General features: G+C 52.9%; 9 protein-coding genes across 9 annotated transcripts; 6 read left to right on the top strand and 3 right to left on the bottom strand.

The window, feature by feature from the left end:
- Positions 1–430: 430 nt before the first annotated feature.
- PV07_05818 (uncharacterized protein) lies at positions 431–3809 on the top strand. The gene is made up of 7 exons (XM_016392736.1): positions 431–648; positions 711–998; positions 1165–1543; positions 1600–1702; positions 1756–1810; positions 1864–2342; positions 2420–3809. The coding sequence occupies exons 1-7, from the start codon at positions 484–486 to the stop codon at positions 2919–2921; spliced, it is 1971 nt and encodes a 656-aa protein (XP_016250255.1). The 5' UTR covers positions 431–483; the 3' UTR covers positions 2922–3809.
- Positions 1222–7003, bottom strand: PV07_05817 (glycogen [starch] synthase). Its single transcript, XM_016392735.1, has 7 exons — positions 6385–7003; positions 6238–6335; positions 5915–6190; positions 4799–5863; positions 4675–4743; positions 4139–4563; positions 1222–4088 (listed from the first exon to the last, which is right to left on the bottom strand). The coding sequence occupies exons 1-7, from the start codon at positions 6461–6463 to the stop codon at positions 3980–3982; spliced, it is 2121 nt and encodes a 706-aa protein (XP_016250254.1). The 5' UTR covers positions 6464–7003; the 3' UTR covers positions 1222–3979.
- A 431-nt stretch (positions 7004–7434) lies between these two features.
- On the top strand, positions 7435–9537 carry PV07_05816 (uncharacterized protein). Its single transcript, XM_016392734.1, has 2 exons — positions 7435–7940; positions 7996–9537. Exons 1-2 carry the CDS (start codon positions 7616–7618, stop codon positions 9510–9512), a joined length of 1842 nt encoding a protein of 613 aa, XP_016250253.1. The 5' UTR covers positions 7435–7615; the 3' UTR covers positions 9513–9537.
- On the bottom strand, positions 9215–10816 carry PV07_05815 (farnesyl pyrophosphate synthase). The gene is made up of 2 exons (XM_016392733.1): positions 10589–10816; positions 9215–10532 (listed from the first exon to the last, which is right to left on the bottom strand). Exons 1-2 carry the CDS (start codon positions 10706–10708, stop codon positions 9609–9611), a joined length of 1044 nt encoding a protein of 347 aa, XP_016250252.1. The 5' UTR covers positions 10709–10816; the 3' UTR covers positions 9215–9608.
- Positions 10817–10915: 99 nt separating this feature from the next.
- PV07_05814 (DNA repair protein) lies at positions 10916–12111 on the top strand. The gene has a single exon (XM_016392732.1). The coding sequence runs from the start codon at positions 10953–10955 to the stop codon at positions 12042–12044; it is 1092 nt and encodes a 363-aa protein (XP_016250251.1). The 5' UTR covers positions 10916–10952; the 3' UTR covers positions 12045–12111.
- A 247-nt stretch (positions 12112–12358) lies between these two features.
- On the top strand, positions 12359–15791 carry PV07_05813 (uncharacterized protein). Its single transcript, XM_016392731.1, has 4 exons — positions 12359–12743; positions 12796–13077; positions 13123–14973; positions 15026–15791. The coding sequence occupies exons 1-4, from the start codon at positions 12656–12658 to the stop codon at positions 15286–15288; spliced, it is 2484 nt and encodes an 827-aa protein (XP_016250250.1). The 5' UTR covers positions 12359–12655; the 3' UTR covers positions 15289–15791.
- A 238-nt stretch (positions 15792–16029) lies between these two features.
- PV07_05812 (uncharacterized protein) lies at positions 16030–17424 on the top strand. Its single transcript, XM_016392730.1, has one exon. It carries the CDS (start codon positions 16061–16063, stop codon positions 17090–17092), a length of 1032 nt encoding a protein of 343 aa, XP_016250249.1. The 5' UTR covers positions 16030–16060; the 3' UTR covers positions 17093–17424.
- Positions 17425–19442: 2018 nt separating this feature from the next.
- On the top strand, positions 19443–20148 carry PV07_05811 (uncharacterized protein). Its single transcript, XM_016392729.1, has one exon. It carries the CDS (start codon positions 19459–19461, stop codon positions 20131–20133), a length of 675 nt encoding a protein of 224 aa, XP_016250248.1. The 5' UTR covers positions 19443–19458; the 3' UTR covers positions 20134–20148.
- Positions 20149–23734: 3586 nt separating this feature from the next.
- On the bottom strand, positions 23735–24910 carry PV07_05810 (uncharacterized protein; the record flags this gene model as incomplete). The annotated part of the gene is made up of 3 exons (XM_016392728.1): positions 23735–24261; positions 24311–24698; positions 24749–24910. 3 exons carry the CDS (start codon positions 24908–24910, stop codon positions 23735–23737), a joined length of 1077 nt encoding a protein of 358 aa, XP_016250247.1.
- Positions 24911–26198: the final 1288 nt, after the last annotated feature.

Here is a 26198-nt window from a genome sequence, read left to right as displayed (position 1 = left end):
CGACAGACATTGGACGCCTGACGGCGCTAGCAAAGTTAGACGTCCTTAAGCGATGACAAGGGGCGGGCATCCCCGCTCCCGACCACAGGCCGACCCCTCCACACAGATCCACTCGTCGCCGACCCTATCTGCCCGCCGGTCCCAGCTGAACGGTACTAGGTAGGCAAATCAAAATTTACACTTCCCTCAGGCTGGAACGTCCCTTCTTCGGGACGCTTTGGGCCAGTGGACCTGAGGCGGACAGGGAATGGACTGCGTCTCTTGCGGAATGGAATGGGTACGGGCCAAACCTTGACCACTGTGTGACGGGCCTTGTATGTCCAGTTCCTCGAGAGGTGGTGGTGCCACGTCCCTTGTCGGTTCAGGTCCGCGTTTTCAAGTTTCTTCTATCCCAGATCCTCCCCTCCCTCCCTCCCTCACCCCCCCCCCTCCCCAAATCGCGCCCAGTCCCGGCTTCGCGTCCTTTGACAGGCGTTTCCCGCTATGTCCCAGAGAACCGGCCTGTCCCCGTCCAACATCTCCGAAGCATCGACCTCGTCGCAGCCCTCAGTCGCCCAGCAGCCTTCGGGCTCCGGGGACACTACGTCGCCCGAGGCGAGAAAATATGTCACCCAGGCGTGCCAGCCCTGCCGTGCCAAGCGATCCAAGGTTTGCCCGAGCCTATTGACAAGAGGAAAAGGAACAATGACCATTGACTCGCCCTTTTCAAGTGTGACAACGCCCATCCCACCTGCTCAGCCTGCGTAGCGCGAGGAACCCTGTGCGTCTACACCGATGTCGACCGCCGGAGAGGCAAGCTGAGGGCGAACGAGACGGATGCGTTACAGGAGAGAGTCCGGAAATTCGAGAACATGATCAGAACTCTGACGCACGGGCCCGAGGAGGAGGCTTACGAATTGCTGAGAAGACTGAGGACTAACCCATCTCAATCTCCAGGCGCCGAGGGGTTGGCGGAATGGACACAGTCTCGGGAGAGAGACGCCGATCTCAATACTTCGGTAAGCGGGCCTCTGATTTTTCTCTCTCTCGGAAAAAAAAATAAGGACCTGTAAGACAATCGAGGTTTCGACCTCCCGTTGTCCCAGAGCGCAGGCTGCGGGCTAAAGGCTGTCTGTCCTTGAAGCTGAAAGATTGTCCAGGTCCGGGCTGCTAATCTATCATCAGGCTGCACGGGTCTACTCGGTCAATGACCTGCCACCGGAACACTTGGTACTGTACGGCATCAGAGCATACTTTAATTGCACCTATACATTATTATATATCTACGAAAAACAAGAGATGGACGACATCTTGAACCGGGTATACCGAACCCACGAAGCTGTCGACAACGCGACCCTGTGCGAACTCTGCGCCGTAGCCGCGGTTGGAAACCATTATGATGGTGATAAGTTCGACGGGTCGATCATGGAAGCCTTATTTCAAACCGCCACAATTTATATGAGTGACTGTATCGAGTCACAATTCTTGCGAGGCATGAGAGTTATCCTGTGTCTCAGCATTATTTCTTCTCTCACGAAGCGCGCGAGTGCTCGTTTATTGATCGGTATGTCGATTCCGGACATGGTTCGAGGTTCTGAAATGGGCTGAAATGGGTTGTAGCGTCTGGATTGAGACTGGCTCGGTGGGCGCGGCTGCAGCAGCAAGATGTCTTGCCTTGGGTCGCTTACCGAAAAGTCTACCGGTCGCTTGTGTTTATGGAATGGTGAGGAAGATCCCACCAGTGACTGTGCGAGGCCGACGTTGACCTCTCGATAGCTGGCTTGCTTCAAGCCTCGGATATCAGCCTGATCTCAATAACGACGAGGCCGAGGTGGGTGAGTTGTTGGGTGAGGTAATGTTCGTCAGGCTGAGTGTGAATGGCAGTTTACGAGACAAGAGATTATCGAAGCTCAACCGACAACCGAGAACCGTATCCAAGCCGAAATATGCACGGTCGGCCTGATGATGGCGGGTATTCTGCTGGACGTCCACAAGTCGACTTCGGCGGTCTTCTCCATTGTTGAGAAGCATTCGAGCATCTTGGGTGAGTGGCAGGAGAAACTCCCCGACTCCATGAAGCTGGAAGCGCTAGTCCCAGGCCACGGAAACGGATTCCCGGAGCCAGAACGACGGGCGCTTATTCTCGTCCACGTGATGTTTCTGGGAGCAAAAATGATGCTTCAGAGACGACTGTTGGTGGAAATGGCAAACTGTCGAATGAACAGGCGGTGGACGCTAGATGGAACGCTAAGCCAAGGCGAGAGTATTCAGAGGGAGTGCGTCGAGGCCGCCGAACTGTGTGTCAGTCTGCTTGAGATACTCGGGTACACCAAACACAAATTTCCTCGATGTTGGCTCTGTGTGTAAGTTCCAGCCCAATGTCAAGGCCGAATATCCGCGGGCACTCGAAAGCGCTGACACTGTTTCTTCATCTCGCCAGTGGACACACCTTTAGCGCATGCAGCGTCCTCCTTTTCGCGGCTGCTCAGCGCCTCTTATACGACCAGAGAGATAGGGTTCAGATCTACCTCTCGAAATCGCAGGAATGTATCAATATGCTCGCCAGCTGCAGTGTTGTCGACCGTGTGGCAAACTCCTTGCTTCAGATCGTCCGACCGCTGCACCAGGATCTTCAGCGACTAGCCAGTATCGAATCCAGCAGTCGACCGAAGAGCGGAATCTACGACCTACTCGAAAACCCACATGCGGATGCTGCCACCAGTCCACCCACCACGGCGGGCACGCGAGGGTGGTCTCCAGGAGCCCAGCAATACCAGGGCTTTCCCAGCGAACCCAGTACGACGCCACCGATCCGCACCGCCGCTATTCCGGCCATGCAGAATGCGATTGAAGTTCTGGGAAATCCGTTCGGCCTGCCGAGGAGGCTGAATACCGATTCGTCCGCTACAGGGGACCCTCACATTCCGAGTTGGTGGAGTTGATGATACTGTGCACAGGTATGGATGGCTCTTGGCAGGTTTCGTTGGTCAGAACCGTGCCCAGAGAAAAGTGCCAACAATACAGTTGGATAAAGCGATCTCGCTTGTTGCCGAATTAAAGTTTGGTGGCTTGAATCGAGGGATCACAGGCGTCGTACAGACGCAGGATATATTGAGGAGGACATGGTACTTGGACCACGACTCGGTTGATGGTGGTTTGATGGGATTAGTCCTCGGATAGCTGGATGTATAGCTAGAAGGATAGATGATTTGATGATGGACGATAGATAGATGGACCGATGCTGTGCTCACTGGATTGGTGGACTGATGGATAGAAAAATAGAAGAACCAATGATGGACGGATGGATAGAAAGGTGGACGATTGATGGCTGGATTGATAAAGTGGTTGGCGATTGGTTGAATGGTTGCTGGATGGACTGAAGGATGGACGATTTGACGGTGGACGGCTGGATTGAATGATGAATGACTAGATATCGACATGGATGGATGAACAAAAAGACGGATGATTTGGTGGGCTGACAAGCGCATAGCAGGAGGCTTGGACGGCAGTATGGATGATCTGACGCAGGACGGATGGACAGCAGGATTGATGGCTTGATGATGATAAGAGGGACAGTAGAATGGATGACTGGATGGGTGGACAGCAGGATGGATAACTTGACTCATGGATGGATGCATAAAAGGACCGGTGATCTGATGGACTGACTGATTGATTGATTGACTGGTGCTATGAGAAAGATGGAGGATGCCAGTGCTGGATGAGAGTTGTAGAGAGGTAGGCAATAACCGTATATGATGACAATAGACGGTTATTACTCCATTAGACCGACGATCTCATGAACGCTTTCCGCAGAATAATGCAAATGACCCTGGTCTCAAATTACCGACTGCTTCTCTGCTGTTTTCTTTTTGCTATCCTCCAGGCCTTGTGCCAAAGGATGATACTCTCCTTCTTCCGCTTGATTTGAAATTTCGTGCTATCCTCGATCAGACTGGGTATCCAACCCTTCTTCTGTCTTCCGTGTCCTTGAATGAGTCAGTTACTGGCCATTTACAGGTCCCACAAGGGGTGCCGGAGAGTTGGGCCCCGAGCCCTTCTTCATCTTCAGCGTAAGTGGGAACGGGTAGTCATCAGGCTCCTCTTCCTCACTATGATATAGGTCAGTCACTGTTCAGGACGCACCGAGAGGGCAACTTACGGTAATCTCCATGCAATGTAATCTTCCGTGCTCAGACCCTCTTTCCCCTCTTGCAACGACGCGAAGTCGCCCGGTGTCATCATACCAGTACGATCGCGGGGCGATCCAGGCACAGAGAGTGGTCTGGAGATCTTCTGTTCGGTACCACCAATGATGTCGTCGAACTCATCAGCGTCCGTGAAGGAAGCAGGATACGCGCGGCGTAACGCAAGCTGTCGAGCCTTGACATATTCCATGCCCATACGTTTCCAGTCGAGAAGATCACTAAGTCGTTCGGTGCGATTTCGTTGATTGATCCGTTGCCTCCGGGACTTGTTGGCGAATTCGTACATGTAGTCTGTCAGTTGATTGACTGATTCATCTACACCCTTAGCACGACGATCCACAATGTAGATCCCGTAGTCAGAGGAGTTCTCGATAAGCTCCTAAATCAGAGGTTAGCCGCCACTGCCAGTAAGCAGAGAAGAGAGATCTTGAAGTGGTTGACTTCTGCAATGATGCTCCTGCGACGTTCTCTTGGGCACGCGGGCACTTACCTCCATATAACAACCGAAACCGGAGAGGTTAGTGGTGATTGATGGCACACCCATGACTGTACATTCCGCCTTGTGTACGGTTAGCCTCGACCAGTTTGCAGTGATTGGAAGGAATAATACATACAGGCGTATATCCCCAGGGCTCGTAATAGGAGGCAAAGACGCCGAGGTGAGTACCTCGCACAAAGTCATCGTAATCCAGGGACAAAACTGGGTTCGCAGAGTTCAAGAACTCAGGGTGGAAGACGACCTTGACACGATCGTGGGTGTTGTTGAAGAGTTGAACGCGACGCAGTTGATTGAGGACTGGATCCTCAGAATCATTAACCATGTTGTGGGTGACAATGGGTGGAAGGCCGTGGCGTTTCATGGCAAAGAGTCGCCGTCTAAGCATAACCCGATCGGCTGGAGTGATGAGCTCCTTGTCGTCCGGCATTGGATCTCCCTCCTTCCAGTGGACAGCCCTTTCGAACAACCTCCGACCAATACCATGCTGGATGTTGGAAACAGTGTCGGCCAGAGCCTTTGTCACAGCTTGACCCTTGAGTGAGTCCACCGACAGGGATGTTGTCTGCGCTGGCATGATCAAAAATGCGACAATTGTTGTCTTGCTGCCCGAGCTCTGCATACGATAGTTCAGTCTGGCCAACGACTCAATGAACATATCCACACCCTTATTTCGATATTCATATCGGCCAGCAGTGAAGTAGTAGAGCGTGTTGTCCAAATCAAAATCCAAGCGGCCATAGAAGTGTCCCCGTACGAACTCGTGGATCTTTTCTTTCTGTACTGAGTGAAGGTTTTGGAACTCGTGAACAGCGGAGAACTTCTTAACGTTCAGACCGTTGGGGAGGACCCCGTCAGGTTTCCGCTTCAGCAGGTGCTCACTCTCAAAAGCGGTGATGTGGGAAACAGTTGTGAAGACGTCGGCAGAGTGCGCTGATGCTCGTTCGATGCAGTAACGGTGGTATATTCCACGCTTTCCTGCCTCTGCATCCACATCGAAAAATTGCAGATTGTTGTAAAAGTCGACGGAGCCGGCGCAGAGGTATCGACCGAGGAGGGTTGCATGCGTGGTGAAGATGGTGGTCAGGTCCATCTGACGCTTCTTGGTCAAGGGCAGAGCGACTCCAGAGAGCCACTCGTGGAAGTGGGCGATGACTGCGCGATCGGTCTCGCGAGCGATAAACTAGATGATCGTCAGCGTTGATATCTCGTTGGTGTCATTGCAGGCACTTACTTCGCCTAAGAACCATGCCACCAAATACCCAAATACGATGGCTTCGTTTGTTTCATGATCCCCGGCAGGAGAAGGGATCCCAGCTGCGGACCATAGGTCACCTTTCCACTCATCCAACCATCGGTAACCAGTTCCAGTATTGATAAGGAGCACCCTTGGGGCGCCTTCGATCAGCCACCGGCCATACATGAGCTCAATGCCACGTTCCTGCATTGATGAAATGGTTTCTCGAAGGGGGCCCGGTGGCGGTTCCAGGGTTTCAACTTCAACTGCGGCCTGCGAATGTCAGTCCATGCCTGCATTTGGAGGGCCAGACTACGTACCGAGTTCTTGTTGAGAGGGCCGATGAGCGTGTACCTGTCGCCATATTCTGCCGTTGTCACAGGAGCTTTGGACTTGAGCACTGAGTAGATACCACCCACTGGTCCGGATTAGCACATGCATCATGCAAGACATCGGCTGGTGTGTACCTCGATTAGCAACCTCCGTTGCAATTTCAAAGAGCAGATGGTTTTTTATATCCCTCTTCTTCTCCGTTTCGCCGTTCATTTTGCCGGTCTGGTCTCGTGTTTCTTCCGTTGCAGAGCAAGGGACGCGGCGTTCGTTCAATTGGGCGATACCTGCAGACAAAAGCTTACCCCACAGCCAGCGGAAGCTTGCAGATACGATTCACAGCTCAACAATGGAGTGGTGTGAGGTCGAAAATCGAGGAGGAGGCGTCGCGGAGCTCAAATGGTAAGCTCGACGCAGCAGTTCCCGCTGGTACGAAGAGATGCAAAGGATGGGAATCCGTGAATGGCGTTACGAGGGCAACTGTTGAAAAGAAATTGAGGCAGGCTGGGGCGATGGCACCACAGCAAGCGATCTCTGGGGTGGAGGCCGAGCGTGGACGAGGGAGGGAAGCTCCACTGCGAGACAAGGGAAGCAAAAGGTCAAGCTCGTGGGATTATTGAAACTGAAATTCCAGCAACAGCACAACTTTCTGCAAACTCTATGATAGATGACAGCAGGGAAAGAAATCCAATGTGAGGGCAGTAAGGTCCGATGGAGATTATGCTCGGTGTCGCCTCGAGAGATGGGATAATCGTAGGAAAATGACGGCATGGTGCAAATCATACGACTGCAACTTTTGGGCGGTGCCAGTCAGTGGGTTGAAGCTCTCTCTGTCTGGCACAGCGACCGCCGACCGCAGCTGTGCAATGCACAATGACGGCTTGCACGTCATTTAGGGTTACGGCCTCCCGGTTTGGGCCTAGGCAGCTCAATCTTAGGCGGACAGCTGCCCCCCAGCGTCACCACCGACTCCCCTGGGAACAGCTGGGGGCACCCAATGCATGCCCACCGCATGCCCACCAACCCACTCCCCGACCCGGACGCCGCCTCTGATTGAACCAAGCTACTCCCCCCAACCTTCTGCAGCAACCCTTGCCCCGCATTCTGTCTCGCCTCCTCGCCTTTGGAGGCCCGTTCTTCCTCAAACACCTTGGGAAAAATGTGAAATGGCCCTGTTGCCATGCTGACGGATTGCTCGACGCCTCCAATCACATTGCTCCGCTTCTCTCGGCTGCATCTCCGCCTAAAGACCTTCAGGATGGAAGCTTACAAGCACATCTCGGAGTATTGAAGCGATCGTTCGATTGGATCGAGACGTTGCATCGTCCTTGTTGACAACCATCCTCTCGCCCGCAAACAGCCAACGTCATGGGGGCGAGCAAAGCCCTACGATGGATATTGACCTGGTGCTTCGTACTGGCGTGGTGCGCAGGGCTCAGCGATGGCGCGGAGCAGAACCCCATCAGGCAGTTGGCCACAAAGCCGAACATCGTCTTCATCCTGACCGATGACCAGGATCTCCATATGGACTCACTCTCTTATATGCCCTTTCTAAAGCAGCACCTGGGTGATCATGGGACTTCCTTCCGGAGACACTACTGCACAGTGGCCTTGTGTTGTCCCTCAAGAGTAAGCATGTGGACAGGCAAGGCTGCGCATAACACCAATATCACTGATTTGCATCCTCCGTGGGGTCAATATTGTCCTTTCTTGTGTTCAACGTCGCGCATGAGACTCACCGAGAGCAGGTGGATATCCCAAGTTTGTCAGTCAGGGCTTCAACGACGCATACTTGCCTCTTTGGCTCCAGGAAGCTGGATACGATACTTACTACGTGGGCAAGTTGTTCAATGCTCAGAGCACGTCCAACTACAACAAACCCCATGCGGCAGGATGGACTGGGTCCGATTTCCTCCTTGACCCATTCACTTACGAGTATTATAATGCCACCTTCCAACGGAACAAAGAGCCTCCTGTCAGCTATCAAGGTGGCTACTCGACCGATGTCCTGGCGGAGAAGGCATTGGGATTCCTCGACGACGCCTTGAAGACAGACAGGCCTTTCTTTCTCACCATTGCACCGACAGCTCCTCATAGCAATGTACATATCAGCAATGACACGGCAGAACAATCAATGCCTCGGCCTGCCACACGTCACAGGCACCTCTTCCAAGACGCAAAAGTCCCCCGGGCCCCCAACTTCAACCCTGATGCATCGAGTGGTGCTTCGTGGATCCTGACCTTAGCCAAGCAGAACCAATCAAACATCGATTACAACGATGAGTGGTACCGCAACCGTCTTCGGGCCCTGCAAGCTGTTGACGAAATGATTGATGGCGTCGTGGATCGCCTGGAGCAGGCTGATATGTTGGAGAATACCTACCTTTTCTTCTCAACAGACAACGGCTATAGCATAGGACAACATCGAAGGCAGCCTGGGAAGCAATGTGCATTCGAAGAAGACATAAATATTCCACTCATCGTGCGAGGACCCGGCGTTCCGAAAGGCCATCGCACGGAAATCGTTACCTCGCACGTCGACCTGGCGCCCACATTCCTCAGCCTCGCAGATGTCCCGGAAGCTGAAATGACAAAGTACGAACTGGATGGCAGTACCATCCCGCTCCACTCGTTGGACCTGGTGCATTCGGAACGACCGTGGCCACAAGAACACGTCAACGTGGAAATGTGGGGCATCATCATGTCGGAAGGGAGATACGGCTATGTCCTTTATCCCAATCATACTTACAAGGCGCTTCGGGTCGTTGGTGACGGCTATGATCTGCTGTATACTGTTTGGTGCAGGAACGAGCACGAGCTATACGACATGACCGTGGATCCGTGGCAGATGGAGAATATCTACGGCGCAGGGACCAGGCCTTTCAACATCGCCCTGCCCGCTGTACCGCCAAATGAACGCTCGTTTTACGCTTCGTCGCTCACAGACACAGAACACGTCTTCTCGAGCGTGAATGTCACCACCACAGTATCGCACCTCACGTCGCGCCTCGATGCTCTTCTCTTGGTGCTCAAAACTTGCAAAATGGATGGGTGCCGCTTTCCATGGTCGGCTCTCCACCCGGCCGGCGGTGTGCACAGCCTCCGAGACGCGTTGGAATCGCAATACGACGCATTCTATCGCACGAGGCCGAAAGTCCAATATGAGCGGTGTGAAAGAGGATACTTCCCTGCCAGTGAGGGTGCGATGTGGGATGGAAGCATGTCTTTCAGAGCAATGGAGCATGAAGTGTGGACCGGTCCTTGATGACGATTGGAAATTTCCCCTCGCCGGACATGTCCCGTTTCTCGAGGACTCTAGTCTATCGTTGAAAGCCTGTCGACCAAATCTCCCGCGCCGGAATCACTTGCTCCTCTTGTATATCTTTGCCAGATATGCATCGAACACACCTTTCTTCAATCCCTCGCTCTCGTCCACGGCGGCGATCATATCCCGCAGCTCTCCCACACGCTTCTCCTCGTAGCCCTGGTATCTCTTTTCCAGCTGTAGCTCGTTGTACAATTGCTTCACCTTTGCCTCCTTGGCATCATCTTTCTGCCCATAGTTCTCATCCAGCAGCTTTCTTTGCTCCGGCGTGCATATCAGCAACGCTTGATTGATCAACCACCCACACTTGTTATCCTTGATGTCGGTTCCGATCTTTCCAATCACCGAGGGATCACCAAACGCATCGAGATAGTCGTCTTGGATCTGGAAGTACTCGCCCAGAGGGATGAGGATGTCGTGGGATTGTTTGAGGTTCTTGGGTGTAGCGAGGCCAAGGTAGTGCAGGGCCAAGGCCACAGGGAGGTAGAAAGAGTAGTACGCGGTCTTGTAGATGACGATGAAGGTATACTTGGACATGGAGAAGTTGTTCAAATCGACCTGGTCTTCTGGCGCGGTGATCAGATCGCACAACTGGCCTAATTCCGTCTGCCAAGTGACTTCGTGGAAGAGCTCGACCAAGTCAATGTAGGCGGCGTGGCTGCGGAAGTGTTTCTTGAGAATGAGATAGATGGCGGATTCGAGCATAAAGGCATCATTGATGGCAATCATCCCCACGCCTGGGTGGCGGTACCAGCACGGTTCTCCTCGACGGGTTATGCTTGAGTCCATGATATCGTCGCTCACAAGGAAGAATGCTTGTAACAATTCGGTCAGCCACCCCAGGGTTGCAAGGTCTTTGAATTCTTGAGGGTTCAAGGGCCGCCCGAGAAGCTGGGAAGCGGTATCTGGTACTGACATGCCCCGGTTCAGCTTCCCAGTGGGCGTGTTCGCATTGAGAGACTTTGTAAAGGAATTAGTCTGCGGGCGAGCCAATGCGAGGAACTCGGGATTGGTACCTTTTCGAACCATTGCATAGCATTTTCTGGGAGATTGAACTTGCGGCATTCTCCCAGCAAGTCCTCGACCAGCGAGGGGAAGACCCCCTGGAACTCTGCTCGCGTTATCTTCGTCGCCATGTTTGAGAGGTCGAGTTGGGTTTTTTGTTGACCGACAGGCGGTGGGAGGAGGGGAACAAAGAACTTTTTGGAGAAGCGTCCCTGGCGAGAACGGAGGCTGCCTCACCGAGTGGCGCCGCCAAGTTGTGGCTCGTCAGGAACAGGAAGCGCAGGCTCCCCGCAAGTCAGGCGAAAGTGATTTATTATCAGTCATCCATTGCTGCTTGCCACGATCTCTTGTTCGCTTCCCACTCTTTGCGCTACCATGGCTTCGCGGCCCTCAACTCCGACGCCTCAGGCTGCGGGCGAGCCTAAGTCTCCACTGACGCCAGAACAAGTGAGGAGGCTCGAGATCAACCGTCTTAAAGCCAAGGCGTTGCGTGAACAACGAGAGGCCGAGGCTGCCGCCACGGCGAGTCTTAAGGGATCAGATGCTACCACCGCAGGTCAGAAGCGCTCATATGACACTTTCGCCCAGAGTTCTGTACCTCCTACGAGCCGAGATGCCAGGAACGACGTCAACAGTCGTCCTCTCGAGGCCATCCAGCCCGCGCGCAACTTTGCGAAGTACGTCGACTATGATTTCAGTAAGATGGCAGACACAAAGGGTGGGTTCTTGACTGCAGAAGACGATCCCTACAACAAGGCGATGCACGCCGATGAAAAGGACCAGAAGCCTTCCCATATGACCCAGAAGGAGTGGGAGAGACAACAGCTGCTCAAATCGTTACGGAATCGACAGGCGGGACCCTTCGAACCAGGAATCAGCGCAATCACTGACCAAACTACGAGGTCATGTCGAGAATGCGGGACTCTGGAGGTGGACTGGAAATGGCTTGATGTCTTCAACATTGCAGTATGCAGTGCTTGCAAGGACAAGTTTCCCGAGAAATACAGCCTCCTCACAAAGACAGAGGCGAAAGAGGACTATCTTCTTACAGATCCCGAGCTGAAGGACGAAAACCTTCTCCCGCATCTCGAAAGACCTAACCCGCACAAATCTACATGGCACAATATGTTCCTATATCTGCGCTGTCAAGTGGAGGAATACGCATTTTCGGACAAGAGATGGGGTTCTGCAGAAGCGCTGGATGCGGAGTTCGAGAAAAGGGAGACGGAGAAGAAGAGAAGGAAAGAGAACAAGTTCAAATCGAAGCTGGCAGATTTGAAGAAGAGGACAAGAGTGGAGGCATATCAGAGGAGCAAGAAAGGCGGCGGTGGTGGAAACTTTGGGGACGACATGAGCGGTGGCAAGCACGTCCACGAATTTGGTCGGCCGATTGACAATCCAGAGACTGGATTCCCTGTCAAGACGTGTATAACATGTGGACTGGAAGTCGAAGAGCTGGAGCTGTAAGATAGGAATGAAGATGATACCCCTAAACAGTGAATGAACGAGTGAATGATACGGGTAATGACTTGGTGTACGTGCCGTCGAACGCTGAGTGTCCCGTACAATAGCGCTTCGAGAACAATGCCTTCCCTCCAGGAGAGTCTATTACTGGAAAGTCGGGCAAAGGGATTCGCAGAATCAAACCGTAAGACCAGGTATTTGGGGAGGACCTGTGAGCAAGCCGTGATAGGTGGAAGGGGGTCCTTAGGTGCAGTCAACCGCCGCGTTGGCGCTAGAACGGGCTGGTCGCAAGCCGTTCCCAAACCCAAACCCGCGGAGGGAAGTTGCTGCAACTGCTGCTCGCGCTTCTAACCACCAGGAGACAACCTGAATCATCCTGTTCGACTGTTCTTCACCCTGCCAGCCGTCCACCCTTTTCCCATCCTGCCGATCCTACCTTTGTCCTCGTGCCTTAACATCTGCAAAACAGATTCCTCGCTTCCTTTACCACCACGAGTTCTCCGCATCGACTGAATCATCTCGACTGAAGACAGCGTGACCCTTTTCGAATCTCACAGTCAACCAACATGGCTAGATGAGAGAGGCACAAGCATCCGAGCGCCAGAAAGCGCATAATGGCGTGGCAGCCCGGGGCTGGAGGGGGCGGCGTAGGAGGAATGGCCGGCGGAGAAGCGAACGGAGTTCAAGCATACACACTGCAAGGTGCGACCGTCCGCTCTACCATCCCAGTTCAAGTGCTGACAGCTGCGACCAGGTGTGATGCGATTTTTGCAGACAGAATGGCATCGACATGAACGAGACAGAAATGCCTGGGAAATCGAACGCGAAGAAATGAAGAACAGAATAGCCATCCTAGAAGGAGAGACAAGAACGAGCAAAGGCATGCGGGTCTCCCTGGAACGGCATGTTAAATTGCTGGAAACAGCTCTCAAGAAAGAGCGGGAGAAGGCCAGAACCACCAGCAAAGGTGAAATAGTTGACAATCACAAGGAGGCCAAAGAACTGGCCAGGGAAGAGTTGAAGGCTATTAGCAAGGGTGCGTTGTCTTGCGCATCCGTTTGCCGTTACTGACATAACGCAGATTCACACGTCAAAGGAATCAGCCAGTTCGACGCCGAAATCGATCCCGAGAACCACTTGGCCCAAGGAATCCGACAAGAAAAAGAACGCGACAAGTCCAAAAGCTTCCTCTCTAAATGTTCCTCGGAAATCACGTACCACGTCCTGCCTACAGCCCACGTACTGCCTGAGGCTAATGACCTTGCGGCCTCGACCAACGGAAATCATGTTTTCCAGGGGCGGCAACCTTCGCAACAAGAGCTTCAAGAAGCATATCTACAGTTACAACAGGTAAAACAGCAGCATCGAAATGTGGCAATGGTCCGAGAAAATCCTGCTCAACAACCAACGCAGTTCATCGAACCTACACCTCTGAGTAGGACGAGCACACAGATCAGCACCTCGGAAATACAGCCTGGCGCAGCTGACAGGAGGTTACCTGAACATATCGTCCAATCTGTGGCCATGGTGGAACCCAGGAAAAATTTCTACAATGAGCAGATCCCGGTGGTCGAGGATCAAGTGGAAACGATCACTCACAGTTTCGATGCCTACGGACAAGAAATTCCTCTGAAAGACGAGACAGAGATACGGACAATGGACGCACCCAAGCAAGAAATCGCGGACGGATGGGATTTTGATGACGGACCAGCGCCTTCCGAGAAGCTGTCTGAAGTAGCTTCACCACACAGACCAGATACCGAAGTCTTTCCCAGCGCCAACATGATTCCTTCCAAGTCTCCGCCTCGAGCACCAGGGTCCTATCGTCGAAAGAGCACGGGAGCAAGACGGCGCAGTGAAGGGAGCAACGATGTGCGAGACTTGGCAGTCAAGCCAGATGCGTCACAGTTCAAAGTTAGGTTTGCTATGAGAGGACATCTGGATGTCGTCCGCTCAGTCATCTTCACGGGCGGCGGCAGCCCCTCTGAGCCTGAATTTTGCACAGCTAGCGATGACGGCGGAGTGAAGAGATGGCACATTCCGGCGTCTTATGGTCACAATGTTTCTCTTGGGGACGATTTGGACAGGATTGCTCATTTCACACACCGCGGTCATATCGGAGCTGTCTGTTCGTTAGCAGCATGTCCGGCTTCCCCGAATTTCTCCAGCGGTGGGCGGGCTGTGGGAGATGGCTGGATCTTCTCCGGCGGTGAAGATGCTACTGTCAAGGTTTGGGAACGCGGTCGGGTCGATGCAAAGGCCACTTTGGAAGGCCACAAAGACGCAGTCTGGGCGCTATGCTGTCTACCGGGGTCGACGGGCACCATCCTCGGAGATCGATGTTCACAATTTGGCGGACCGGATCGTGTCCTCCTCGTGGCTGGCGGTGCCGATGGCACTATTCTGATCTGGGCTGTCAGTACTCCGCCGCAACTGAGCTCGCCGCAAGCCGGAAGTCGGTCGGCAAGGGGCAGTCGAAGAGCCAACTCGATATCTGCAGGCTCAAATTTCCCCAGTTCGCCCCAACCGAGCATTGCCAGCACGACTCCTTTCAACTACAGTTTAGTGCATCGCATAGAACGAACAGACAAACCGGCGCCTACGTCGATTTCACCGTTGGGCGCGCACGGCGAAAATTTTGTTGTCGGATACACGGACGCGAGTGTCCTGGTGTTTGACACGCGGACGGGTGAAGAAATTGTTGGGATGGCCAGCCAGGAGACTTACGATGGTACGCCGAACACGGGTATCAATGTAGTCGTCGCCAGCAGCGCGGGATTTGATACACGGGACTCCGTTGCACCCGGCCGACGTGGATCGATGGGTGAAGAAGATGTGGTCCACGGTGCGACAGGTTCAGAAGGTGGTGTTGAAGGTGTCGTGATTGCTGGTTATGAGGATCGGTATATTCGTTTCTTTGATGCAAACAGCGGTACGTTATCTTTTGCTTTGTCTCAACTCCGCGGGGCTGACTTCTCTCCCAGGACAATGCACATACACCATGCTCGCACATCCATCGGCGATTTCTTCCTTGTCATTAAGTCCGGACGGCAAAGAACTGGTATCAGGCGGTCACGATGCAAGTTTACGGTTTTGGTCTCTCGAGAAACGCAGTTGTACACAAGAGATTTCGAGTCATCGCATTATGAGGGGAGAAGGGGTATGCGGTGTCGTCTGGAGTCCTGACGGAAGATGGGTCATTAGCTGTGGTGGTGACGGCGCTGTGAAGGTGTTTTCGAGAAGTTGATGTTGGTATGATGACGGCGATCATGGAGATCTGTGATCTGTATCCATTTTGAAGATAATGAAACCTGACACAACTCCTCTCAAGTGTTCTGGACTGCATGCGCGATTGGGGCGACAACTCGACGGTCATGATGACATGTGGATGAGTTCTTCTTGGCTTCTTAGGCGACCGTTTCGTGTCTTTGGCCTTCGGGCAAGTGACTTGCTTTTCCCTTCCTCCTGCTGGAGTGCCATCAGGCTGAAGTCCAAGGTCTCGCTGGCTGTTTGGAACTAATCCTGCATGGCACCCTATACAAGTTTCAGCTCTGGGACGGCTCGGCACTTCGGTCCGTCGAGGATAATGCGATAGACTGATTGAGAGATTATTATAAATACGAAGCTAGTATGGAGTTAGAGAGCGAGTGCCTTGAAGACCAAAACCTCGACATAGCCAGGTGGACAGCCACTCTTTAGTTTACCAACAAGCTGTGAGCACCATGATGGGCAGCCCATGTAAAAAACTCTCAGGCTTCGACCCTTGTTGCAGGTTCGGCTAGGCTCATCGTGATCGGCCTTGTCGTGCATTGGGGCGATTGCACATCTCTGCTTTGGCCATGGTGTACTTATACCGTGAGGCTGAGAGTGAGGCTGGACTCGACAAGGCTGAGCTCAACTCTCGGTACAGCCACGCTGCAGCCTACAGCCACGGGCCTACAAAAGGAACCCTCGCCGGCGTCTTGACTCTGCGAGTACTTTGTGCATAGTAAGTTGTTGACCTGGACAATCTGTTTGCGATGCATTACGACCCGCCCTTCTCTGCATCGGTTGCACTCGACACTTCCTTTCTGCATACCAGTATTACTTGCCCCGCACCCTCGTCAGCTGCGTCCTTGGAACACGTTCCCGACCAGCCAAACGTCCCATTGATCCAGAAGGAGGTCGCGAAATTCCTCCAGGACGAACTCACCACGGCAATCTTGGACCGCCTCTATCCGTGGCTATGGCTCTGCACAGCCATGGACAGCGCACGTATAGATCCACTGCACAAGCAGGTTGTCAAGCGGAGAACAGTCATCGCGTGCGAAGACCCTGCCCTGCATCTGGTGTGGTACAAAAGCGACATTTTCGTGAAACCGATCCCGCCAGCCTTGTTCAACCACGACTTCTGGACCCAGTACCTGAACGGACAACAACCCGAGCAGTTCGATCGTCGGGTCGCGCTGGGGTTTCTGAGATCGTACGGCTACCTGGTTCGACACCGCACAGATCTCAAGATCGCGATCAAGGAAGGCCTGATCCCAGAGACCGTGGATTGGTTCAGGTGGGAGCGTTTCATAGCCCCCTTTCGCCTCCTGGAGGACGACGAGGTCGGACTTCGATACCATGCTGGGCAGCTGCGCTTGAGCAGACTCAACATCCTCATCCGCATCCTACGGCCTCGAAAGGAGGGAGATGTGGGCAACAACCGACATTACCACCAGACGGAATGGTACACGGCTTCATTCATGCGACAATTTGCGGCACCCCTGCTGTTCATCTTTGCTTCGGTGTCGCTGCTGTTGTCGGCCATGCAAGTCGTGCTGACCTTGCCCAGTGCGCCGCCAGAGCACCCGTGGGTCGTGCACGCCACGAGCATTGCGGATGCTTTCTGGGGCTTTTGCGTCACGGTGCTGGTCGCGCTGGCTCTCAGCTGGTTCCTCTTGATCGGTGGTCCGATTGCATATCTGGCGGCGCAGCAGGTGTTTGGGTACCGCCAGAAGTGCAGGTTCCACAAACGACTCGCTGCCATGCCACACCGGGAGAAGGAAAAGGATGATGGTATCTAGGAGGAGGGCACATAACTATTATAGGACTGCCTCCTCCTATCCTGCTTACGACTCCCAGACTGGAGTATTGGTTTGAGCGAGAGCTCAGTTCTCGAGCCCGGGATCCAGCGTTGACGTACTTTCTTCCTCATACCATATATACTATGGTTCAAGCCGTCAAGAGGGATACCGGTACCACTGCTACTGCTACGAGTGCTGGTGGTGCATAATGGTTATTTCCACATGATAGGGAAGGAGAGAAACTCCCAGTATCGATCGATCGGTCCGGCCCGTAACGGGCGATCAGGAGCAATTGGAAAGAATGACTTGATAATGCATAGAGACTTCTACCCGCTTGTTACGATGATCACGTGCAAACCGCTACGTCTCCTCTCCTGTGACCCACTCGCAACAACAGCTAAGCTACATTCGGAAACTTTCGTGAGTCGTTTACAAAAGCAACAGAATCGTGGTTGAGGCCCGTTTGATCCTACCACAACAAAGCCTTCCTCGTCTTGTGTATCAATGGTGCCCTCAGCATTCATTACCCTAACTGACGATTGCTGATGAACCAGCACGACTACTAAGTACTCTCTTACCAGCAGCGGCCTGGAGGTCGTCTGCGTACTCCGACCAAGAATGATAGCAATATTAAATTTAGAAAGGCGAGATAGAATCCCCGGAGCGGCATTCGATCATAATCTAGATGGGTTCGAACTAGAAGCCCGAACATGTTCAGCCTGGATTGAGATCGGATCTGATCAAGCCTATACTAGTATATTGGACTGGATTCAGTTTGAACGGCTTCAGTGACAGTTGATTCGATTTTGATTCGGTGTGGAATCACTCTGGCTAGCACTGATTTATCGCGTTCTATTACATAGGACTGGCTGGCACTTGCCAGGCAAACGGTGAGTGCCATTTGGAACCAAGCACAAACCACCATCAGTGCTACAGTGTACCTTGGTCATCAATCGAGTAGTGTCAACGATTCCAGTCACCTTCCAAGTAATATGCAAACAGCCGTCGTTTGCACCCCTTCCGCCAGGGTTTAAATATCTGCAGACACTTGCTTCTTTTCGAATATTTTCCTCCTGACCACACATCCACTATCATCTCTCGCGCCACTACTACCTCAACTATCCCAACCAGCAAGCGAATCCAAACACTATATCAACAAACCACACAACCATCTCCATTCAAGTTGCCAAACACCAACATGGCCGCATACTCGGGTAAGCTTAGTTGAATCCTTCCACCTCTACTCGTTGTTCTTTTACGCCAAGGGTGAAAACTGATGGTTGTACTACAGGAACCATTTTGTCAGTCGTCGCATTCGTCGATCCTAAGCCGCTCCCAGACTCTGATCCTCCTATTCCTGGAGTGCACTAAATGGTGCACAAATTCGAGAGCATCCTAACCTGACTCCCCCCCGCTCCTTAGTCGGTTTCGTCAGGTAGCGGAGGAGAATGAGCTTTTGGAGCAAGGTCGGATGATCCCATTGAGGCATCCTGTCACGAGTAGATTACTACTACTAAGTACTTAGTACTTTCAGTCTTGTTGCGAACGGAATGAAATGCAGCTGCGCAGTCCACCAGACGCTATGCAGTTTCCCAGCTCTTTGAAGCCCCGAAGTTGCTATGCCCTGATGGATTCTCCATCAAGTTCTTCATTTTCCGAATCTGTGGACAGTTTGCGCTTGACTTTTACCAGGCCATCATTTTGATAACATTCTTTGATGACCGTGATGAGGATTGCCGGTTGTGCCTTTCAACTGCTCCTTCAATGTTAGGCCAAACGTGGAACCATGTCAAACCCGGCGTCAATGCCCATGGTTCCTGAACAACCCACACGAAAGGAGTGACTGGTCGAACCCTTAGTACTATGTATGGTCTTTTCTTTCTCGAAGGAGGAAGACCGAGGCTCTCTGTAGTATAGTATTATGTACCTTTTGTCCTTCTGTTTCACGGCTTGCTTCAGACTTGGGAGCGGGCCACAGTCATTTAGATCATCTCGTCGGTTTCCTTTTTGCTGTTCGTTGTCAGTTCAAGGTCTCGTCCGTGGTGAGGCTCGAGCAGTTCTTCTTCCTCGTCTTGGCGCGCGGAACGAAATCGCCATGGAAATCGCCGCTTCGAGGATTTCCGAAATAGTAGGCAAGCTTTCTGCAGTCCTCACAACCGAGGCTCCAGAATCTAGCACACTACTCGCAGGAGCTACTACGGCTACTAGTAGTACCCGGGTACTGATAACAACATTTTAAAAGTTCTTCCCGAGATCTCTGCTCCTTCATGCCTACTTATGCGCCTTGTTTCTGGAAGCACCGAGATTTTGAGTATCGGTACTATCTATGAGAGAGCTACTGTGATCCACGAGTGAACGGCGCAAACATGGGACCAGACTGGGTGGATTTCCTCGAATACATCAATTCGACCCCGGTCCCTCGAGACGAGATCGAGCACTTCCAAGCCACGTGGGCTAGGAGATACGTCGACAATCCAGCCTACAAGCCAATCGTGACTTTCTCTCGGATACCAAAGTCCGATGGGGTCGACACGTTCTTCGCAAAGACCATCAGATCTCCCAGCACCGTCCCCAACGCGCTTATGTTGATCCGCAAAGATTTTGTCACTCCTGCAGAGGAACCGTCGCCGCCACCACCACAGCAGCAGCAGCAGCAGCACAAAGGGAGGAATCGAGACGGCAAAAACGACAACGGCCCGCCGCCGGACTGCATATGGCTGCTCGACCTGCGCTCAGACTTGAACGGCTTCAAGGACACCACGCATGGCGGCGTGCTCTGCGCGCTGATGGACGAGGCCTTGAGCATCTGCGTCGAGATCCACCGCCAGCAGACCATGGGGAGGAGGTCCAACTTGTACACCGCGTACCTTACCACCAGTTACCGAGCGCCGGTGATCAACCCGTGCACTGTGGCGGTGAAGACGAGGCTCGAGAGGAGGGAAGGCCGGAAATGGTTCTTGACCGGGCGTCTCGAGGACGAGCAGGGGAAGGTCTTGACAGAGGCAAACGGGCTTTGGGTCGCGGCAAAGGAAAAGCTGTGATGAATGAATGATCTCGGGCGGCTGTTATGCAGGTGACCACTGCCTAATGCAAGGGTTTTTACCACGAGCATTTTGTACATACCACAGAGCGGTGGCATCGTGGGGTCGTTCTTATATATATGCTAGCACCTAAAGTACTACCGTACTAGTACTACGATAGATACCTCTGTTCCTTCACTCGGCTCGAGTCTCGGGCATCATCTCCACCTGACCGTCTTTCCTCTCTCCCTCGACTTGCTGTGCCTGCAGCACTTTGCCCTCCAAATGGTGGTCCTTGACGGCGTGGGTAGTCGGGTCGATTTCGAGCTCGTACTGATAAACAGCGACTTCGTCTTCGTCGCCAAAAATGGCAGCAACTTCTTCCAGGGGCATGTTTCTTGTGTCGGGCCAGTACAGGAGGATCAGGACACCACCTATGACTCCACCAATGATGAAGACCAGGAAGTATTTCCAACCGATGTTCCTAATTAGGTCACACCTTGTGAGAACGGCTCGAAAATCCGGGGTGGAACGGTCAAACTTACGCCAATGCAGTCGGTGCAGACTGGAGCCAGATGATGTTCATCAATGCGATCACTGCGCTGCCGAGGCAGACGCCTTTCGCACGAAGATGCGTAGGGAAAATCTCGCCGAGGAAGGTAAATTGAGTGCCTGGGAGCAATTAGTAAATGGTGTCGTGCAGAGACGAGGTGCCTGGGAGGGCAGTACCATCGAGACCAATGACGTAGAATGGTTGATACAGATAGAAGCACGCGACAGTCGCCTTGAGGGCGGCGGTATTGTTTGACGGGACGAAATTGGCGATCAGCGCAGAGATGATCATCAACATGACGGAACAACCAATGATGCCACCGCCCAGCAGGATGTTCCGGGGGAACAGATCGATCAAGCCTGGCGCAACCAGGAAGAGGCAGAATCCGACAGTCAACCAGATGACGGGGAAGAGCAGCTGCTTTTCGGGTCCGTAGCCCAGAAGTTTGTAGATGACCGGCCCGTAATCTGTTTCGTCGTCAGCGCAATGCAATGCGAAAACGACGGTGCACCATACTGTTGATGACCAAGACGCCAGCAAATTGGACGATTGCCGTGGTTCCAATTGCCAGAATGGCCCGCTTTCTGTACGAGGGCTTGCGGAACAATTGTGTCCAAGTACATTTCAGCTCTCGATCAATGGCGACCTGCTTCTGGATCTGGTACAATTCTGCGTGGGCTCTATCATGGCCCTCGTCCGAGTGCGAATGCACTTTCTCGAGTACGCGCTTGGCCTCTTCGTCTCGATTTTGCATGACGAGCCATCTATAATTGGGTATTAGTCCACCACCATTTTGATAGAAGGGTCCTTGTGTTACCTTGGGCTTTCTGGGCAGAAAGGAAGGCCAAACAGTAGCAGTAGCGGCGAAACACACTGGATTGCCACCGGAAGGCGCCAGTTGTTTCCGTTGTTGGGCCAGAAAAAGGTCCCGAATCCGATCCAGCCTGAGGACATGTAGCCAATCTGGAAGAATATCCCGTGGATCTCCACAAGGCCACCTCGCAGATTGACGGGGACGAGTTCGCTCATCATAAGCTGCATCTGATTAGACGGTACTCAGGCCTGGGAGGCGGGATTTGGTCACATACCGGGGCAGCCGCGACCGACATCCACGAGCCAGCACCGGCAAAGAATCGAAATACTATGAATTCCCCGACATTGGTGCTTCCAGCCATCACGGCTCCGGATATGAGGACAAGGATTGCAGGCTGGAGTGCGTCTGATGAGCAAACATGGACGTGATGCTGGGGAGATTCTGCAGACTTACGACAGCAAGTGCCCAGCGTCTGCCCCATTTATCGGCCACCCACGGCAAAATGAGGGTACCAATGAATCCTCCCGTTTGGAATATACCGTTCATGGTGGATATAAGGTCCGTTCCATTGGAGCGTGTCTCCAAGTCAAAATATTCCACTGATGAATCGTGTTAGTCGGTCAATAGGTTACATAAGGCTCGGGAAGGCTGTACAAAATGAAGGTTGACCTAGATGGTTCGTGGCGTTAGTAAATTGGCTTTTCTTCAATCTTGGATTTCATTGCAGCTCACTCACCAAGCAATGTCCCTATGACTGCAGCAGGGTACCCAAAAGTCAAAGACCCGAGTCCAATGAACGCAAGCAAGCCGATAGTGTACAAGTTCAACTTGTCTTTCGACTTCACAGCACTGGGTGGCATGGTTGCGGGCTGGAGGCGCGGTTTCAATGAGTAATGCTTATTCTGAGTGACCTATCTAAGCAATACTTCGTCTGGAATACGAGGGCCGAGACCGAAGCGCGGTGTTGGTCTCTCTGAGAAAAGGTAAAGGAAACTTGGCTCAACTTCTTGTATTCGACGCCGAGAGAAAAGCTTCTCTACATAAAAACAACATGGAATGAATTGACTCATTGACCACCAGAAAGCCCAACGTCCGACAACCGAAAACACCCTCGGGAAAAGTGCTATAGCACCCCGCATCGCAGACAGCAAGGAAATGCAGTCAGGCCATTTACCTAGGTGGCAAAGAAAATAAAGTGCGAGAGGCATTCCACAATTCTGGGGGGGGGGGGGGGGGGGGGGGCGGAGCGATAGAAGAGAAAAACTCTAAGTGTTGTTGGCCCTCCTAGAGAAGTCATCTCGGAACCGCGACGCATGAGCTAACCACGACACATCGAGACCGCCTAAGCCGATGCAGATTAGGTCCCGTGCAAAGCCTCGCCAAGGTTCGTATCTCGACTTCTCGGAATCCAGGGCAGTCCCCTGAGTAGAGTTTGATTGCTCCTGGGACGTTGGCAAGTTCGTGTTTGTCCCGAGGCTGTTTTGTGTACTTTTGCTGCGAGGGATTACTCGAAATCTCGACCCGGTAATCGGTTATACCAAGAAACACTGAATAGTAAGTATCACTGTGGCCCCTCGAGAGCTTATGTACCCCAATAGAACGACAAAGCGGAAAGAGAAACAGAGGAACAGAACCCCGGCACTTCCCCCGAAGGGGCCGGCGAGGGTCCTCCTTTTTGTGCTCACTTGACACCACGAACTTTGGGTCTGCACAAGTCGCAACGACGAGGGACGTGGTGAGGTCTCCGCGTGGGGCCTCAACCCGCCATGTGGAGAGGCTTGGGGTTCAGTGCCCCGCTATAGACATAACGGGTTAGACTCGGAGTACAAGCCGACGAGGATTCCGAGAGCAGGCACCGGTTGTAGTCCGTTATTCATTAGTAACAAACAGCTCGAGGACTGGGTAGGCAGCCTTTCGGCATCTTCTCGTGCGAGAGGGATTAGTCGTGGTTGTTTCATGCAGGACTTCGACTGGAAATCGGGACTGGAGCCTTCGGCATTGACCTTTTCCAACAAGCACCCGCTCAGCCCATGGGAGCAACTCACCGCGGTTCTTGGCTCTCCTGCGCACGATTGAGCTGACACATGGAGTCAGGAATGGTTCTCAGGGGCACTCGTGGTGCGTGCGGCGAAAGAAACTTCATCTCGGCTCTGGAGTTTTGAGAATCACCAGAAATCACACTATATGAACGAAGAGCATGTTCACTCGCCAATGGCACGCTTGCAACTGGTGCATAACGAGGCACAATACCTCCACTACGCCTCCGTGGCCACCTGATATGGCACTTCCTGCAAACTTGCAGGCTCGATATAGTCCTTGTGGCCGTTCACCTTCAGGCGCAGCTTCCGAGACTCGGCATACACGACTCTCCTCACACGGTTGGTGCTGCCCAGTGGCTGATGGACCTTGAGACCATGCCAGCTGTTGACGGTGATTCTGTCATCCCACCACACTCGAAACTCGGGGATCCAGCTATCCTGCGGTTCGAACTCGAGGGTGGCGATCTGCTCGAACGGATACTTCTTCTCGTCCCACTCTACGCCGATGTCCTCGACCGGCTGCTCATCGAGGTTCTGAAGAAGTTGGGCACAGAAAGAGTACGTCACCTTGTTCTTCATGTGGAACTTGCGAAGCTCTTGCGAGATGATGTTCTTGGGGTCACTATCATTGATGTAGGTGTTTGCCAGCTTCTTTTGCTCTTCGCCCAAGGGGAACAAGCCGAATTTGGCCACATAATCACCGAATCGATACGCTGATTGCGAATATTCCGGCATTGCCACCACTGCAGACCGCTGTCAGGCTTGTCCATATGATTCAAGCAGTTAACTTACTGTGTTGTGGAGGAATTGTGGCTGGCCGACATGCAACTTCGGCATCTGGACGCTTTTTAAGCTCATGCTCAAACTCTGGCATGTTGTCCCAGTTCCTTTCAAGTGAGTCTGCGATTTCATACGTGGTTTGTGCGTCGCGAAGTTCGAGGACGGGATAGTTGTTAAAGGTCCAGTCCTGGGTTTTCTTGTCTTCACCCCAGATTTTGTCGCCCTCTATGCCAAAGATCTTTATGCCAGTCCCACGTGGTGCAGGCACGTTGTCAGGCACAAGTTTGGGTGTGAGGGAAGAATACCGCATGATGACGTCGTATGTGCCAGGCTTTGCAAACATTCCCTGCGCGAGGTGTGCTGGAAGATTGTCGTGCACAATGAATTTGCCAGCAACGCACTGTCGGTGTCTGTCAGCAGCGTCGCGAGAGTCAGGTGTGACCGACATACCCCATGAGTCTTCAGGTGAGTGCCTCGTAGGGCATGGTGGTGTTCGTCGAAGTTCATCATCTGGAATCTGCAGAACTGCTCTGCGATCTGCTTGATCCTTTCCTGTTCGCCAGGCTGCTCGACCTCCACACCAGGAGCGTCCCAATGGATGTAGTCAGGCATGCTTGATGGAATCAATGACAAAACGCCGTGCAGCAAGACAAATCGCAAGGGCTGGCGAGGAACAGCCCTTTATTTAACAGGATCGAGGTCCCTAGGCGGGCCCTGTCGTGCATGTTGCCGCATCCTTGGCCAGTGGTATTTCTCCTCGGAGATGTCGATCGGCATTCTACAACAGATCCTCGACTTCCATCTAGCTGGCAGGTATTCGTGTTCCAGATTGCCTATACAGTCGATCCCTCACGGCTGACATGACGCATCTTCGCGGGGAAGACTGTTGGTCTCGACACTCTAGTCAGGAACACATCGGATTCTGTCCAATCACATACACTCTAATGCTCACCTACGAGATGTGTGGAGTGTTTCCCATGACAAATACTTGCACCGCAGGCCGTCAAGGGTTCGAACAAGGTCTCGCAATTCTCCGCGGCTGCTTCTGGAACTTGGACCCTTACGGGTTCGAAGTGCAGCAGTCGAGCTTGTCAAACTTGCCGAGAAGGACGCAGGAATATGATTCCAAGCCAAAGTTCGGAAAAGATGCGCACGTATCGTTGGGGTCCAACTTTCAATGATTGTAAGGGCTTTGTTGGCTGAGCATTGAGGTATCGAGGGAGTTCTTGTCGCTTTTGAACCATTAAAAGCGGCAGCAAACGACTGGCTGTAAGACGATTACCGGATTCGGAAGAAGGCAGCGAGAGAATCTCCTCTGCCCTCAAAGACGGAAAACTGTCCGCAGCAGCAGCCTTTGGGATGGAACAAATCGAGTCAGTGAGCGAGATTCGACAGAAGGTGACACCTGATATGTGAATGACCAAAATCAGAGGCTCTCAGCCCGTGGATGCGCCTTTGGGTGGGTGTACGGCAAAGATTACGGCATCCGTGAGAAGAAGCCACCACGAGGGCAACCTGGTCAGCCTGCACGACTGGAAGCAATAAGGTTGATGCATTTTGTGAGGAAGACAAGGCTCCCGGCGGCAGAACAGCCGTTCAATCGATGAGTAGTTGGTCCAGCAAGGTCATCTAACGGTCGCGCGAATATCTCCCAGCTCCAGCTTGGTGGGGCGGCACATTGAAAAACCTTTCACAAAGGCCCTGGAACCTGACGGGACCTTTCACATCAGAATCCCTGCACTTCACACATGAAGCAACTCCCGGTATGGAGATCCTCGGCGATGTGATCTTGTGCGACTGCTTTGGGTCGAAATTGGCAGCACGGAAAGTACACTCGCAGGCCCAATCCGCCGCTTTTGTGAGATTCGAGGATAGTGAATAGCGATAGTACAACGACAGC

This window comes from Cladophialophora immunda, assembly GCF_000835495.1.
Source record: "Cladophialophora immunda strain CBS 83496 unplaced genomic scaffold supercont1.3, whole genome shotgun sequence".
NCBI classification, from domain to species: domain Eukaryota; kingdom Fungi; phylum Ascomycota; class Eurotiomycetes; order Chaetothyriales; family Herpotrichiellaceae; genus Cladophialophora; species Cladophialophora immunda.
The sequence above is the reverse complement of the archived record's forward strand: the minus strand, read 5'-3'. Positions and strand labels throughout refer to the sequence as shown.